The sequence below is a fragment of the Chroicocephalus ridibundus genome, chromosome 1 (genome assembly GCF_963924245.1).
Source record: "Chroicocephalus ridibundus chromosome 1, bChrRid1.1, whole genome shotgun sequence".
Taxonomy (NCBI): Eukaryota; Metazoa; Chordata; class Aves; order Charadriiformes; family Laridae; genus Chroicocephalus; species Chroicocephalus ridibundus.
Window position 1 is genome coordinate 152,946,485 of NC_086284.1, and position 14,510 is coordinate 152,960,994.

At 39.6% G+C, this 14,510-nt stretch overlaps 1 protein-coding gene across 1 annotated transcript in view; it reads left to right on the forward strand.

Annotated features, from left to right (window-relative positions):
• DCP1B (decapping mRNA 1B) overlaps nt 1-9,447 on the forward strand; it is a 46,705-nt gene extending 37,258 nt beyond the window's left edge. Inside the window, exons 7-9 of the mRNA XM_063318479.1 lie at nt 121-963; nt 6,620-6,868; nt 8,739-9,447. Coding sequence (XP_063174549.1) covers nt 121-963; nt 6,620-6,868; nt 8,739-8,819 — 1,173 coding nt within the window. The 3' untranslated portion in view covers nt 8,820-9,447. The remainder of the gene's footprint in view (nt 1-120; nt 964-6,619; nt 6,869-8,738) is intronic.
• Nucleotides 9,448-14,510: the final 5,063 nt, after the last annotated feature.

Genomic DNA, 14,510 nt, shown 5'->3' on the forward strand with positions numbered 1-14,510 from the left:
AAAAGAGCATAGCAGTTTTCTCAGCTTTTCCGTGAATACTGCTGGCTAAATATTGTCACCACTTAATGTAACTTATGCATGAGTGAACTATGTTTACTTTTTTCCTCTGTCCCCTCACAGAACGTGGATCCTGAACCTCAGCACTTGTCCTTGACAGCACTGTTTGGAAAACAAGAAAAGCCAGATGTCTCAGAACCACCACTTAATAAACAGCATCAAGAGAATCTTCCTGTCAGGCAGGGTGTGGTACGTTCACTGTCCTACGAAGAACCTAGCAGGCATTCGCCCTCTGCAGAGAAGCAGCTTTGCCCTGCTATTCAGAAGTTGATGGTGCGTGGGACAGACCTTCATCCCCTTGCTGAGTTTCCTGAGAACCGGCTCTGTGAAAATGGCAATATCCACCCTGTGGGTGAGACTTTCACAGGACTCTTCCAACCTGTGACTTCTCATGGTATCACAACATCTCATGTAGTTCAGGATACTGCTGGCACTCAGAGCTTATTACAGAAATTACAGAGTCAGTCGGGATCGGTGACTAAAATGGACCCCAGTGCAACAGCATCTGTGAACTCGACAGCTTCTGTGTTCAGCAGGACTCCTGCTGCTGTTGGAGCGCCGGCAGCAACAGTAAATAGTATGAGCCAACCACCTTTGGTATATTTCAATGGTTCCTTACCAGGCCAGACTTTGGAGTCTCAGACGCTTGGTAAAGAACAATCCAAACTTCCTAGACAGCCACTTTCTCTCTCTGGCAATCAAGCAGCCAATTCTGGGGTGATTTCACCTCAGGAGTTACTGAAAAAACTCCAGATAGTGCAACAAGAACAACAGTTGCATGTATCCAGCAGACCAACCTTGGCAGCTAAGTTTCCAGTTGTTACTCAGAATACCAATACACTGAAACCACTGGATTCCTGGATAGAAAAGGCACCGGGTACAGAAAAACAGAGCGCTCTCTTTCAGGTAAATGGGAAACTTCAACATCTATTTTAAATAAACAAAAATCTCGCAATCTTTTGAATTTGGTGTTTTGTAAGGTTAGTCTTTGTTTCATTTTGGCTAGTATATTTTTGTTACTATTGTACCACATGTTGCACATCGTTCGTTATTCAAACCAAATGCTTTAATTCTGGTGATTGTGACCGTAGAAGTCAGATTGGTGTCTTAAAAAGTTCAGGAGATGTTAAGAGACTGTGTCTCTCTCATGAGTGCATTCTTCTGTTCTTCAGAAAAGCATCACGTGCAATTACAAAACGTCTCATCCTGGACAACTACTGTCTTTGTTAACAACTTCATTTTCTGTAGGATCTTCTACACCTGAATGTCTTTAAATGTCCTGTTTGGGGATGCATCTAAGCCTCTTTTGAATTCCTTTATCATGGACAGACTGTCCACAAGGCTTGTGTTGTACTGGAGTCTGACTTAGTTACTTATCCAAATGAAAAAGCATTCACCTTTTCAGTGTCAAGTTCAAAAGCTGCTTTTCTGTTGCAGCTTCTTAAAAACCTGAATGAAAGACTACAGAATACTTCAGCATGCTCCAAGAATCCTCCTTATTCTAGAAAGTTATCCTACACATGAAGAGGCTGAAACAGTCATTTAACAATTAAGGGGCACATCTGTCACTAACACTGTGATGGGTCAAGATTTCTAAGTCTGTGAGAGAGGTCAGAGGAAGATAAATTCGATATAGCAAATAGCCATCATTATTTTTATTCTTTTAATTAAAGCAGCATGACTTTGAATCTATGTGAAAGAGTTGGAGGGGGGATTAGCCATTGAAATTATTCAGGATCAGTTGCTTACAGATGGTAATCTGACTTTCCAGTGGAGTGCTAATGAATAAAAAGAGGATCCAGAGTCACAAAAATTTACTTCTGTTTTCACTGGGCTTGGAACTTGCCTGCTATAAATGAAAGAAATTGTCTGATTCGGTGTTACATGTACTGATAGCATGGAGACATAAGACATTCCTGCTTTGAAGGTAAAAGTGAAATGAGGCAAGTGCCAGGCTATGCATTATAAGTCAGCGTGCATTAAAAAAAAAAAAAAGGCAAGTATGCTGAAGTATTTTCAAATGAAAAATCCATATAGATGCTGATGTGGCTAATGACTTTATTTGTGTATATTTGAAAAAGAAAAGGATACCAGCATTAGTTGCAATATTGAAAGGGAATTACTGAGTTCTGACATAATTCGATTTCAATGATTTTACTGCTTGAGTAGGAACAGAACAATAGTTTGTGAGAAGAGAAAAATCTTCATTGGAACAAGTCTCATTCACTGTGATTATTGCTGCAAGTTTGCCGTAAAAAAAAAAAAAAAAAAAAAAAAAAAAAAAAAAGAAAAAAGGGGGGGGGCAACTAAGGAGACTCTAGGTCTCACTCTGCATGGCTGTGAGCAGACCAAGTAGAATGAGACTGCCTAGGAGTGGCTTCACGGACTGACACAGCCACAGCTGCTATCACAACAGCATTAGATGCAGTTCTTCCAACGCAGTTTGTATTGCTTATGAGATTTAATACATTGACTAAAAATGATAATGAAAGTATGACTAATTATTGTTTAGGACACCTAAAGCTCTGCAATCTGGAAGGAATGGCCTCTTTCACATGCAGCGATTGCCCAAAAAGAAAAAGGGAGGGAGGCTAAAAATGAAGGAACGAGTCTGTATTCCTGTAGAATGCCATGAATTAGCCACATGAAAAATTCCTACTTTTGCAAAAAAATTGAAACAAAAATTTGAAACAACTTTTAAAACCAACACTAATCTTACCATAATATCATTCTTGCTGTAGATCAGAGGCTTTAAGTGCTGCCATGCCTGCAGACAGACATTCAAGTGAAATTGAATTGGCACAAATATATCTGCACATGCTCATGCAAAATTGATCAAAGCAGAGTCTGACAACAAATGCAGCACAAGGTTTGTTCTCTGTAATTATTTATCTTTTGGTATTGCCTCTTCTACTACAATTCAGCATACAGACAAATCAAACTCCAAAAAATCTGACAGGAATAGAGAGGTATCTGGACCATGTCTGTTGTTCGAAAAATTATATTAAAGGAACACTCTAAATCCATCAGCAGCACTAAGAAAATGAAAGCAATAGTCTTTTCCACAATTGACACATTACAAGTCCAAGTTTAAATTGGCTTCTGCTGCATCTCCATATGGTGTAAGAACTGTGATCTCCCACATGGAAAGGAAGAGACCAGTTACCAAAAAAAAAAAAAAATTAAAAAAGGAAGAAAAAGAAAAAAAGCAAAAGCTGAAGAATAATACACAGAAGCATTCAGTCTGGTCTGGTGCCAGCCCTATTCCGTGAAGTATTCCTTATGTGGACAGTGAGTAACGTGTGCTTAAGATGCAATAAAAAAGCATTAATCTGCAGTGGGCTTTTAAGCATATGCTTAGTGTTAGGCATGAGTTATCCTGATTACAGATACATGCATGCTTAAGTGTTTATGTTAATCAGAATTATGGTTTTAAAAGTGCTTACAATAACCTTGACACAAATTTATCTTTTCTTTAGAAAGCCACTTATCTTGCAGCCCATTTTTCTCATTTCTCAGAGCATTTTCCATCAAGAATGTATTTTGTACATAGTGCTACATCTTCTGAATATGTGCATGGTACCTAGTAAGTTTGGTGTGAGCATCGCACCATTAACTCTCAATTGTCCTGACTGCAGTTTCAGCATGAGATTGTAAACATGCACAGGAGGAATGTGAATAGGTACATTAAACTTGTTTTGAAAAGTAATATAAGATTCTGTAGTTAAACATCAACTAAAAAAATTCTGAATTAAACTTGAAAGACAAAGCAATGTTAGCATCGTAGCCAGCTTTATTTTAATAGTAACTGTCAAAGTTCCTGAACCATTCTTAAATGAAATGTTCTCAGTTTTAAGTAATGCCTCTAAAAACAGTTAGAGGCCTTCAGCACCCACCAGGTGCTGATTTTCCAGAGGAGCAGTTGATAACGTGTGGGATTCTGCATGCATGGGAACTGACAGAGGGTGCCAATTTGCGTTATGGGAGATCCAGTGCATTCCTTGGTTGATGGTGTTATGTGAATTTGCCAGCTATCGTGTTATCTAGCTGCCAGCAGACACGCGGAATAGCAGACAGGTATCTTAGTGAGCGTTTGTGCTTCAGAGAAGGAATATTATATGCTGCAACAATTATTTTGCACATTTTTCATTGTTCTTACTTCATTGCTGCACAACTGACGGTAGACTCCTAGTCTGTTATTAGTGACTCGGAGATGTAAGTGTTGACCCAATAAAGCTGGAGGTAATTCATTAGAGGCTGGATGAACAAGCAACTCAGATTAGATTCTGTGGGGAAGAAGTGGATCTACAGCATTTTGGAAGGGTTGTTATGTCTTGTGAGAAATTACTCAAAGCTAAAAGATTGACCCGAAGGCTGTTAATGACACCAAAGAGCATTTTCAGTGCTTTCAGCAATAACATGGTGCTATAGGAATTGCACCAGTAATGCCAAGATCAGCATCCTATTTTCTGATGGGTGTCAGTTGTCCCAGTGACGGAACGTGATCTGAACTAAATCTAAAATGAAAACTTGCCTTTATGTTTTGTTTGTGGTTTTTTTTTAATGTTGTTTCTGTAAAAGTTTGTTAAATGGCATAAGTTTTGAGAACAAGCTGTTAACAAAAAATACATTTTAATGTTTGCATATAGAAGCAAATGCTATGCACTGAAAAAATGATACGTATATTTTTCTGCTCTTCTTCTGATACAAATATTATAAATTTTGCAGTAACCTGTAGGTATTAGCTGTGTCACCAGTAGATGGCAATATTGCTTATTCCATATAGTTTCTATATGCTTGGCAAGTCCTAACAAAAAATCGTTTCTATCCAGAGAAAACAAAAAATTTTCCATATGTCTTTTAAACCACAACATGTATACATGCTTGACAGTAGTAACTGTATATTATTAAGAGCACAGTTTGTCTCAGGTTTTATTTATTTGCTCTAGACTCTAGAGAGAAACGTCTTTTGATTTTTGAAGGGCATGTTATTTAGGTCTTTGACATTGTCATAGATTCAGCTATATTAGTGGGACAGTTTATCTCCCTCAGCTGCTGCCACCATCCCTTTGTTGAAGGTTTCTGCCCTTGGAGAGCAGTTTGTATATGCATTCTTGAGATGCCATTAGGAAGAATCTTCTCGTTTAAGCAAACCCTGCCAATTTTGCTTGAGGTAAATTAAAGAGCAGTTTCTTCAGCTGCATGGATGAGTAGAGAAAAAGCACTGTGATAAGTGTCTGGGGGTAGTCAGTCTTCCCCAGGCAGGAGAACAATCTTCTCACAGGAGAACATCTGTGCAGCATCTGAAGGTCTCACGACACAGAGGGATGTCACTTTGGACTTATATTGGTTTTCTTCTAAAATTAACATTGTTTTTCAAGTATAGGTGCACAAACATATGCACTGCCTTACTGTTTGAAGCAAACCTACGAGTTAGGAAGGCCTTAACTCATCCGGGAGCTAGTAACACAGACTTTATGATTTCTGTTATGATTATATGCCCAGGGGTATAAAAAAAGCAGTTGGCCAAGAGGTTTCGTTTTAAGTAGTACTCTATATTTGAGAAATGGGACTAATATTTACCTAAAATGTGTACTGGCAGATTTTTGCATTAGGTGCATATTGTGTGCTTTCTAGTATCCATGAGTCTTTCCTCATCCCTAGTCTTTCTGCTTCCTTAAATTTCACATAAACCAGCATGAGATCTCAGTCCTCCTCATTTCTTTCTATTTCTCTTTGTGTTGTAGTCTACCTAACATTGTTCAGAAATGTCTTGGGTAGAACAATCATAACTAGCAGTAACACAAACTGCAAAATATGAATGCTCTTTAATATTAAACTATGTTGTTTTGCACACCTAGGAGATAAACCTCAGACTTTTCTTAATTTTAATTTTTCTTCAAAATTGAAATGTAACCCAGGACACGAAGTGAAGTGATGCAGTAGCCTTTCACCTTCATACAGGAGCAATAAGTCATGCTGCAGTCCAAAAGAGAGGAGCTTTGGTGAGCTCCTGGTAACTCCTTTGTATGTTCTGTTCTTTGAAGAAAAAAAAAAAAAAAGTCGGATACTTGAATAGCAAGGAGGTGACTGATTAGGATTAAGATTTATTACTAGAATTACCTGGAGAGAGCTCTGATATCTGCAAACTGAGTGAATAAACTTTCTATTATGTTCTGTATTATATCTGATAGTATTTGCTGGGCCTGCATGTTTTACAGTTCCAAAATGCATTGTGAAATTTAAAAGTAAAAATTCTTTGCAGATTGGCATGGATATGATACTGAGAGAACTTGCAGAACTACTGCAGCATCAAGGTTTTTCTCCTCTTTAAGGGCCTTTTTGATTTTGACAACTGTTTGTTAGATCTCAAATTGGATGGAAGACCTTTTAATCTGGAAATAGATCATATAGGTGGTCCTGTGCTGGAGTTTCACATAACTGTATCGATCTCCAGCAGTCTCTGTACCTGTTGCAAATCAGTCTGCAATTTTCACCATCTTTTTTTCCCATAGAAGTAAGTAGATAGGTTTAATTGATGACTTTATTTTTATACGGACAGGTAATCTCACCTCAACGCATTCCTGCCACTGTGACTCCTACCTTGTTGATGTCCCCAATGCTTTTCACTCAGACCACACCTGCTCCACCAAAAGCAAGTGAAAGCGGGCGGTTAGCCGCAGCAAGCCAAGAACCTGCTGCTGGCTCAGCTAGCCTTCTCCTGCCACTGCAAACCCCAGAGCCATCTGGGGTCAACAGCAGCTCAATAACTAAGATGCAGCTGCAGGAAACACTTCTACACTTGATCCAGGTAAAGCATCAAGAATTCTCCTACTTTGCTTAAAAACCTGATTCCCATTTTGATATAAGCACCCTATAATCAGTTGTATCTGTCTGTCTTGAGGCTGAACAAATAATTGAAATACGTGTTGGAAGTTGTGCTACTTACGGCTGCGTGTTAATGGAGCACTATGGCATAGACCAGGGATGTGATAGCCTCTCTTTGCACACTGCTGGCTTAACTGCATTTTGATTAATACATTTGATTTGGGAAAATAGGAAAGATAACAGGAAAGATAATAAATTTGACAACAAAGAGCAAAGATGACTGAAAGCTTCATAAGGTCGGCCTGTGAGCAAGAGAGATATCTATTATATTTTTAGCCAAGGATAAATAATGGGTGATTATCCTAGCTGCCAAGTATTTCAGAGATGCGTGTTAGCAGTAAGAGGAATTCAGATGGGAAATTAAAATTGCAGGATGAGTGTGAACAACTTTAAGATATGGGTTAGATAACCTAAAAATATACTAGTTCGGTTTATTCAGTGTAATTCTTTAGTTCAAATGCTAAAATTCCTTTTGCTGCAGTTTTTCAGGTCTAAATGTGACAAAGCATTGACAGCATTATGTATGAGATGATTGTTTACTGCTCAGGGATGATATGAGTGATTAAGAGTATATTTTTTTCCTTAACTTGCCATGTGATGAATATCTGAAGAGTAGAAGTTGAGGAGAGATTATATAACTAAAGACCTGGCTACAAAGCACAAGAGAGAGACACAGGTTTAAGGGTCCAATTTGTAGGCCAAAACTATGTGCCGATATGGCTTTGGAATAAAAATAAAAGTCATCATTGGAATGTTGAAGTTACTTAAAATGTCACTTAAGTTATAGACCCAGAAAGAAAATAGTATCTTTAACAAATTAGAGGTTTTTCTCATTTTTTCCCCTGTATTTTTAGTTTGGGATTAAAAAATAAAAATACCGCGTTATCCTGTCTTTACATACTTCAAGTATCTGGATAGTAGTAAAACCATATACAAAATTAAAAAGGAAATTAGCCAAGGAAAATTGGATCTTACCCTATGAAACTGTGCTTGTAAAATGTATATTTGACCGTGCTGTTCTTGATGGTAGTTAGGATTAACTGAATTACCTGGAAATTATTTACTGCCAGTTTCTTACCTGTTATTTTCCATTATATAAAACTATAATCTCGGGTACTCCTGATTTGCCTCAAATAGTCTCTTGATTTTAATTATGCTCATACGTTTATGTGAGCTACATTCTTTCTTAATGCGGGTTGACCCATTCTTGCAAAATGATCTTCAAAAGGAAAAAGTTAAACAAGCATCAGAGCAAAAGGGGCAGCTTCAGTTAGGAGCATTAAGTCTAAAAGGGCTAAACGAGCTGCAGGGATTTGCCCAGGTAGGATTTAGGATAGGATCAAAACCCAGAGTGTTTCACTGTTCCTTCAGACATGCTTGGAATTATCACTGGCCTAGTGGAGGAAACTACTTAAGGAAATCCCTAGGTAAATGAGGACAAAGAGAAGAAATTACAGGGTTGTATTGTCACCACGTTGTCATGCAAGAATAGTGAACTCCAGTTAAATCCATTGTGAGTTTTGAAGATTTGCTTTCTGTGTACTCATTACTTCTTATAGAAATAAAGTCATGTTTGCTGCAGTAAAATTTATATTCACATCCAGTTTTTATAAGGCTTCTATCAAGGCTTGGAAATAATACATATTTTTGGTAAAGGAAATAGCCTTCCTATTGCTCATTTTTTAAAACTGAGTAAAGTTTAAAAGTATCTTGTCCATAAAATGGAGAAATTTTCTGATCTCATTACTCAAAATGTCTATCGTGCACTAACAATTACCTGTTTTGTTTTTCAGAATGATGACAACTTCTTAAATATTATTTATGAAGCATATCTCTTCAGTGTGAGAAAGGCGGCAATGAAAAAGTCTATGTGAAAGATTATTTTTTAAATTGAATTTCTGTTGTTTCCTGAACTCCAGAAAAAGGTTTCAAACTTTTCAAGTACTTTTACGTTTAAAGAAATGAATGGTCTTTTGCATACACATAGATTTTGCTTGTTGGGAAGTACATGCTGTACTGAGAAAGAAGTGAGTGGAAATGGATTGTGCCTTTAGGGAGGGGAGCGTCACGATACTGAAGACTTAATCACAAAATATCTTAAACTATTTTTCTTATATTGGCCCATACTTAGAATTGGTTCCCCAGCATAAGGACTCAGTACTCAGAATTCAGTTTTCTTTTTCGCTTGCGGTGTGGTTATTCATTGACTAGGTATTTGTCATGGGGTTTCTCGTGGGAGACGTCATGTGCAACTGTCCCGGTGAACGTGCCCATCTCTGACCACATGGTGGCAATGTTGGACTATTTTTAGGAACGTGGAAATCCGGGTGAAATCTTGAAAGGGAAAGTCTTGGGAAGACTGATCTATCATCGTTCTTAGTTGTCTGCAAAGCAATTTAGCTGAAATGTCATGACTTTCCCCCAAATTTTTGTAGAAAAATCTTTTTCTATTTTAACAAGACTATTTTTAGCTAGCTGTAGAAATGGGACTCTGCAGGTGTTTGGAAGAATTGGGGGCGGGGGGGAGGGTTTGTTTGTGAATGTACTTTCTATCAGCGTAGCTCTGGGCTGGCACTGGATTCATATTTCTATTATTCCAGATTCAAACTGCATTATTATAAGCAATGTACAACTTTGTTAGGGGGAAGGCTACCTGGCGTAAAAGTCCTATTAAATTTTTTTTTAGTGTGTTCCTGAAGCACAGTGGTTTCATTGATCCATTTCTAAAGAAAATAAAAAGGATAATCCCTACTGTGTGCTGATTTCATCTTATTGTACCATGGACTGTGAATTTAGAATTGTTGTGTCACTTGCATTTTTATGACCTGAAAACGTTTTTACACTTGGCAGAAGACACGTGAGGTTTAAAATTAATTAGAATAAATGACAGAAAGAAATTTTTTATATATTTTATTAGCATCTGCTGCTGAAGTGCCAGTTTGCTGCAGTTAAGGAACCCAAAGTTGTTGCTGAGGAGACATTTCTTTTGTGGGTGCAGAGAACCCAATCTGTAATCCATAAATGAGTATCCTCTCTAACATGGGAATTGATGTAGGCACAAATTGGTAGCCTCATCTGTGAAGGTTCTTCAGAGTAAATTAGGGTGCAGGTTTCAATTAGTATAGTTGTAACGATTCACAGTTTCCCCCACCCCCAAACATCTGGCGTTTCTATAGTATAGGAGTGTGATTGGGGGGGGGGCAAATGGGGAGGGGGTTTGCCAACATTCTTCAGGAAAGCCTCTAAATCAATATTAAAAAAAAAAAAAAGTCAAGAGCCACTTTCTTTACACACAAGTGAATAACCTCAAGAAACTCATGCCTACAAAACTGCTAGACTTTACCTACACTAAATAGCTCATAAGGGCAAGTTGTATTCTAGTTCCATTTTGTTACCATATTGCTTACAATTCTTGCAGATTCAGTGAAAAGAACGTGTTGGGCAGATACCAGGAAGGGCAGACTTTGGAGATAGCAAGTCCTAATTTTAATCCTGTAGCCATAATAATTTATGTAGTCATTATAATTTATGGGATTCTACTGAGTTAATTGATATTATTTCTGAATGAACTGGTGTGGAAGAAATTGCAATCTACACAAAAGAGTTTGTATGAAACTAAATACATGCATAATTGGTCTCTGTGATGCTGGATTATCTGAGAGTGCAATTTAAAGATGATGGGGACACATAGTTAAGACCTCATTTGACATGCAGAACTTCTGTAATTGATGGGTAAAAATAATCCTTAAGCATCTCAAGCTGTGTTTGTGATAGGTTTTCTCATCGTGGGGGAAACATTTTTATTTACAAACAAGGCAAGTAGAAATTTTAAAAACATCCTTATTTATTGCTTTTCAGAGTAGCATATCATTTGCAAAAATTAAAGGCATATTTTTTAAAACATCTTCTGTTAACTCTTTATGGTTGTGACAACAGTAGTATTGGCACTATGCTTGACGAGCTGAGGCTTATCTTAAAGCAGACAAGGATAGAGCTAATTCAGGGTTTCTTCTCACTGCCCTCTCTTCTGGTTGCATCTACACCAAGTAACACTGATGGACTTTCTCTCGCTCTATTAGGCTATAAGGGATTTTTTGGAGATTGTTCAGGAGGTATAAACTTGCTTTTTGTGGAGTGAAGAAAAGGAGGGTAGTTGCTAAAGAGGGAGGTGCTGTTTTAGCTGACTTTCATGCTTACCAAGAACAACAGGGCTAAGAACACAGAACAGGCTCAGAAAGAAACTCTGAATTTTATGACGGTGAACGGAAGAGGAAAAGTGGTGAGACAATTCTATTGAGAAATAAAGCCAAACTTCTTGTCTAGGTTTTCATTTCAGATGGCAGAATCTGCCGCTTCAGAGGCGCTTGGGAATTGGAGACTGAGCTTGGAGTCATACCAGAGCGTAAAACTGGGCCATGCCTCTTTCTCCCTTCTTTCTACTGCAAACTGAAGTATCTGTCTCAGAAAAAGGCTTTTACCAGAAATATAATTGAAGCCTTCCACTACGGTGCAAAAGCTGCAGGATCCTCCTGTAATACTGAAAATTTAATTTCTGCCTTTTCGTATTGTGTTTTGTTTAATAGCTTTTTGATCGGCTGGGACTGTCTCTTTATACTGCCACATAGAATCATAGAATGTGTTGGGTTGGAAGGGACTTTAAAGGTCATCCAGTCCAACCCCCCTGCAGTAACCAGGGACATCTGTAACTAGATCAGGTTGCTCAGAGCCTCATCAAGCCTGACCTTGAATGCGTCCAGGGATGGGGCGTCCACCACCTCTCTGGGCAACCTGTGCCAGCGCCTCACCACCCTCATTGTAAAGAACTTCTTCCTAATGTCTAATCTAAACCTACCCTGCTCTAGTTCAAAACCATTGCCCCTCGTCCTATTGCCACATGCCCTTACAAATGGCCCCTCCCCAACTTTTCTGTAGGCCCCCTTCAGGTACTGGAAGGCCGCTATAAGGTCTCCCTGGAGCTTTCTCTTCTCCGGGCTGAAAAACTCCCGCTTTCTCAGCCTGTCTTCGCAGGAGAGGTGCTCCAGCCCTCTGATCATTCTTGTGGCCCTCCTCTGGACCCGCTCCAACAGGTCCGTGTCCTTCTTGTGCTGAGGGCTCCAGAGCTGGACACAGTACTCCAGTTGGGGTCTCACGAGAGCAGAGTAGAGGGGGAGAATCACCTCTCTGGATCTGCTGGCCACGCTTCTTTTGATGCAGCCCGGGATGCAATTGGCCTTCTGGGCTGCGAGTGCACATTGTCGGCTCATGTCCAGCTTTTCATCCACAAGTACCCCCAAGTCTTTTTCTGCAGGACTGCTCCCTATCACATCATCCCCGAGCCTGTATTGATAACAAGGATTGTCCCAACCCAAGTGCAGGACCTTGCACTTGGCCTTGATGAACTTAATGAGGTTTGCATGGGCCCACCTCTCTAGCTTGTCCAGGTCCCTCTGGATGACATCCCGTCCCTCTGGCATGTTGACCACACCACTCAACTTAGTGTCATCGGCAAACTTGCTGTTGGTGCACTTGATCCCACTGTCTATGTCATTGATGAAGATATTAAACATCTGTGCATGATACCTGAAAGTTTATTTGGGGTTTGATAGATCACCTCTGAACTAGAGTGGTTCTGAACGCTCGGGTTCCCCTATTCTACTTTATTTTTTCTAAGACCCTGTTGGAGCCCTTAAGCTAGCAAGGCCTTTGGAGAGGAAAAGGCCAGCTACAGCAGTTAGGATTGCCTTTCTTTGGGCCTGGTTTTTTTTTTCAATCTGAAAAAGGGAAAAAGGTAGCAAGCAGAAAATCAGAAGGTATGTAAGGATCACATTAACTCTGCTTTAGATGCTTCCACTGTATGCATTTGTAATATATTTTTACTGTCTGTGAATTTCTTAATGTACTGCTGGTTTTGAGTTTGTTTTTTTTTCTTCCAGTAGAATAAATACCTTGTAAATTGGGGCTTTGCAAGAATTCCGGAAGTTGCAGCAGTGCTTTATGCATTAATCCCAGTCTCAGCATTGAGTTGATATTATTTTTCAGTGTAGTTCCACTTAACCACTGTCAACTTCCTTAGAAAATTCCACACCTATTAAACTAGAGTGAGAAGACAAGGAGTAGAAAGTCCAGTGAAGGCATCCAAATCTTTCCTCAGGCCCTTCTCACAGAAAATTCAAATCCTTAATTTGATTTTTATTCATTAGCTCTCTGTTGCTCCTCTGTTTCCTCCTTCTTGTTGTAGCTGCAAAGGGGATAATTAAAATTGTACAGCAAAATAAAATTTTCCAGGAGCAGGATGCAGCTGAATAGGCAGGATGCTTCGTCTCCTCTGACAGCCTATTTACAATGTGTTGAGCTTTGAATTTCAGTCATAAAAGTGGTGAGTATTCGAGCTGTCTTTGTCCCTTTAGGATATTAAAATCAGTTTAATGTTTCAGCAAACTTGGAGAACTTTGTTGAGGAAAAGGCAAAATTAAAAGACGTTTTTCAGTAAGCATTTGATGCTCTAGTGTAGAAAATGTTATGAGACGGCAGCTTTACCCAGAGAGATCCCTGAAACCTAGAAAAAGGCAGAATTCTAGTCCTGGAGATGAATAATGCACTAAAAAATTAATCCTCACTCAACCTACAGTAAACTTTACTGCTAATCCTAAGGACTTTTAAGAGACTCTTACAAAGTCTTTGCCTTTTCCAGTCTGCCACAGATACCTCAAAAAAGCTTGTTCTGGCCTCTAGACATAAATCTGTGTGCAGCTGAGTTGGGAATATAGCAGGAGGGACCTTGGCGTATACAAACAGGAGGAGGAAAATGTGGTTCTGCAAGACACTGAAGAAACAAAGGCCGTAGCTTTATAAACACTTTAAGCTGGCTCTGCTGCCGTAGAGGCAGCCTGTCCCAGCCACCCACTCCTAGCTGCTCATCCCTGCTCCCACACCAGTCCTCTCCTTCCTTAAGAGGGCTACGTGGTAAAAAGCGTTGCAGCAGAATTAATCCAGGTTAAGGCTCCCTCCGCACCAAGGCTGGTTTTAACCTACATCGGTCCAGTGGGCAGCAGCCCAGGCGCCTGTATCAGTGTACGGATAGGGCTGTGCAGCCGTGGGGATAAACGGGCGGGATGTGGGCCGGGGAAAGTGAGAAGGGAGAATTGAGCTGCAAAACTGCCTTAAACTGACTTGAAGCTTTTGTGAAACTGTGATCCTTTGCCCCTTCGCTGACATTAAGACTCGGAAGATGCCACAAAGATCAAAATGTGTCTGCGTTGTTATCCCCTACCTTGGCTCTGCCTGGAAATCCTTCCAAGTGTTTGCAGGTGCCTCCACAAAAGGGTAACTACTTTTCATGAGCCTTATCTCTCCGGGCTCTCTGGAAAGACAGGATCCTCTTGAGGGCAAGTCTTAGTACAAACCTAATTTAGCCCAGGAGATTAGATTGACGGCTAAAGTTAGCCTTCGCAAACACCTTCTCCACCACCACCATCTTGTACTGAACCAGTACCGACATCAGAGTCAGCCCCTACCTTTCCTCACAATACAGCAGGCGTTTGGGTGAATTTTCCCTTCCTAATATT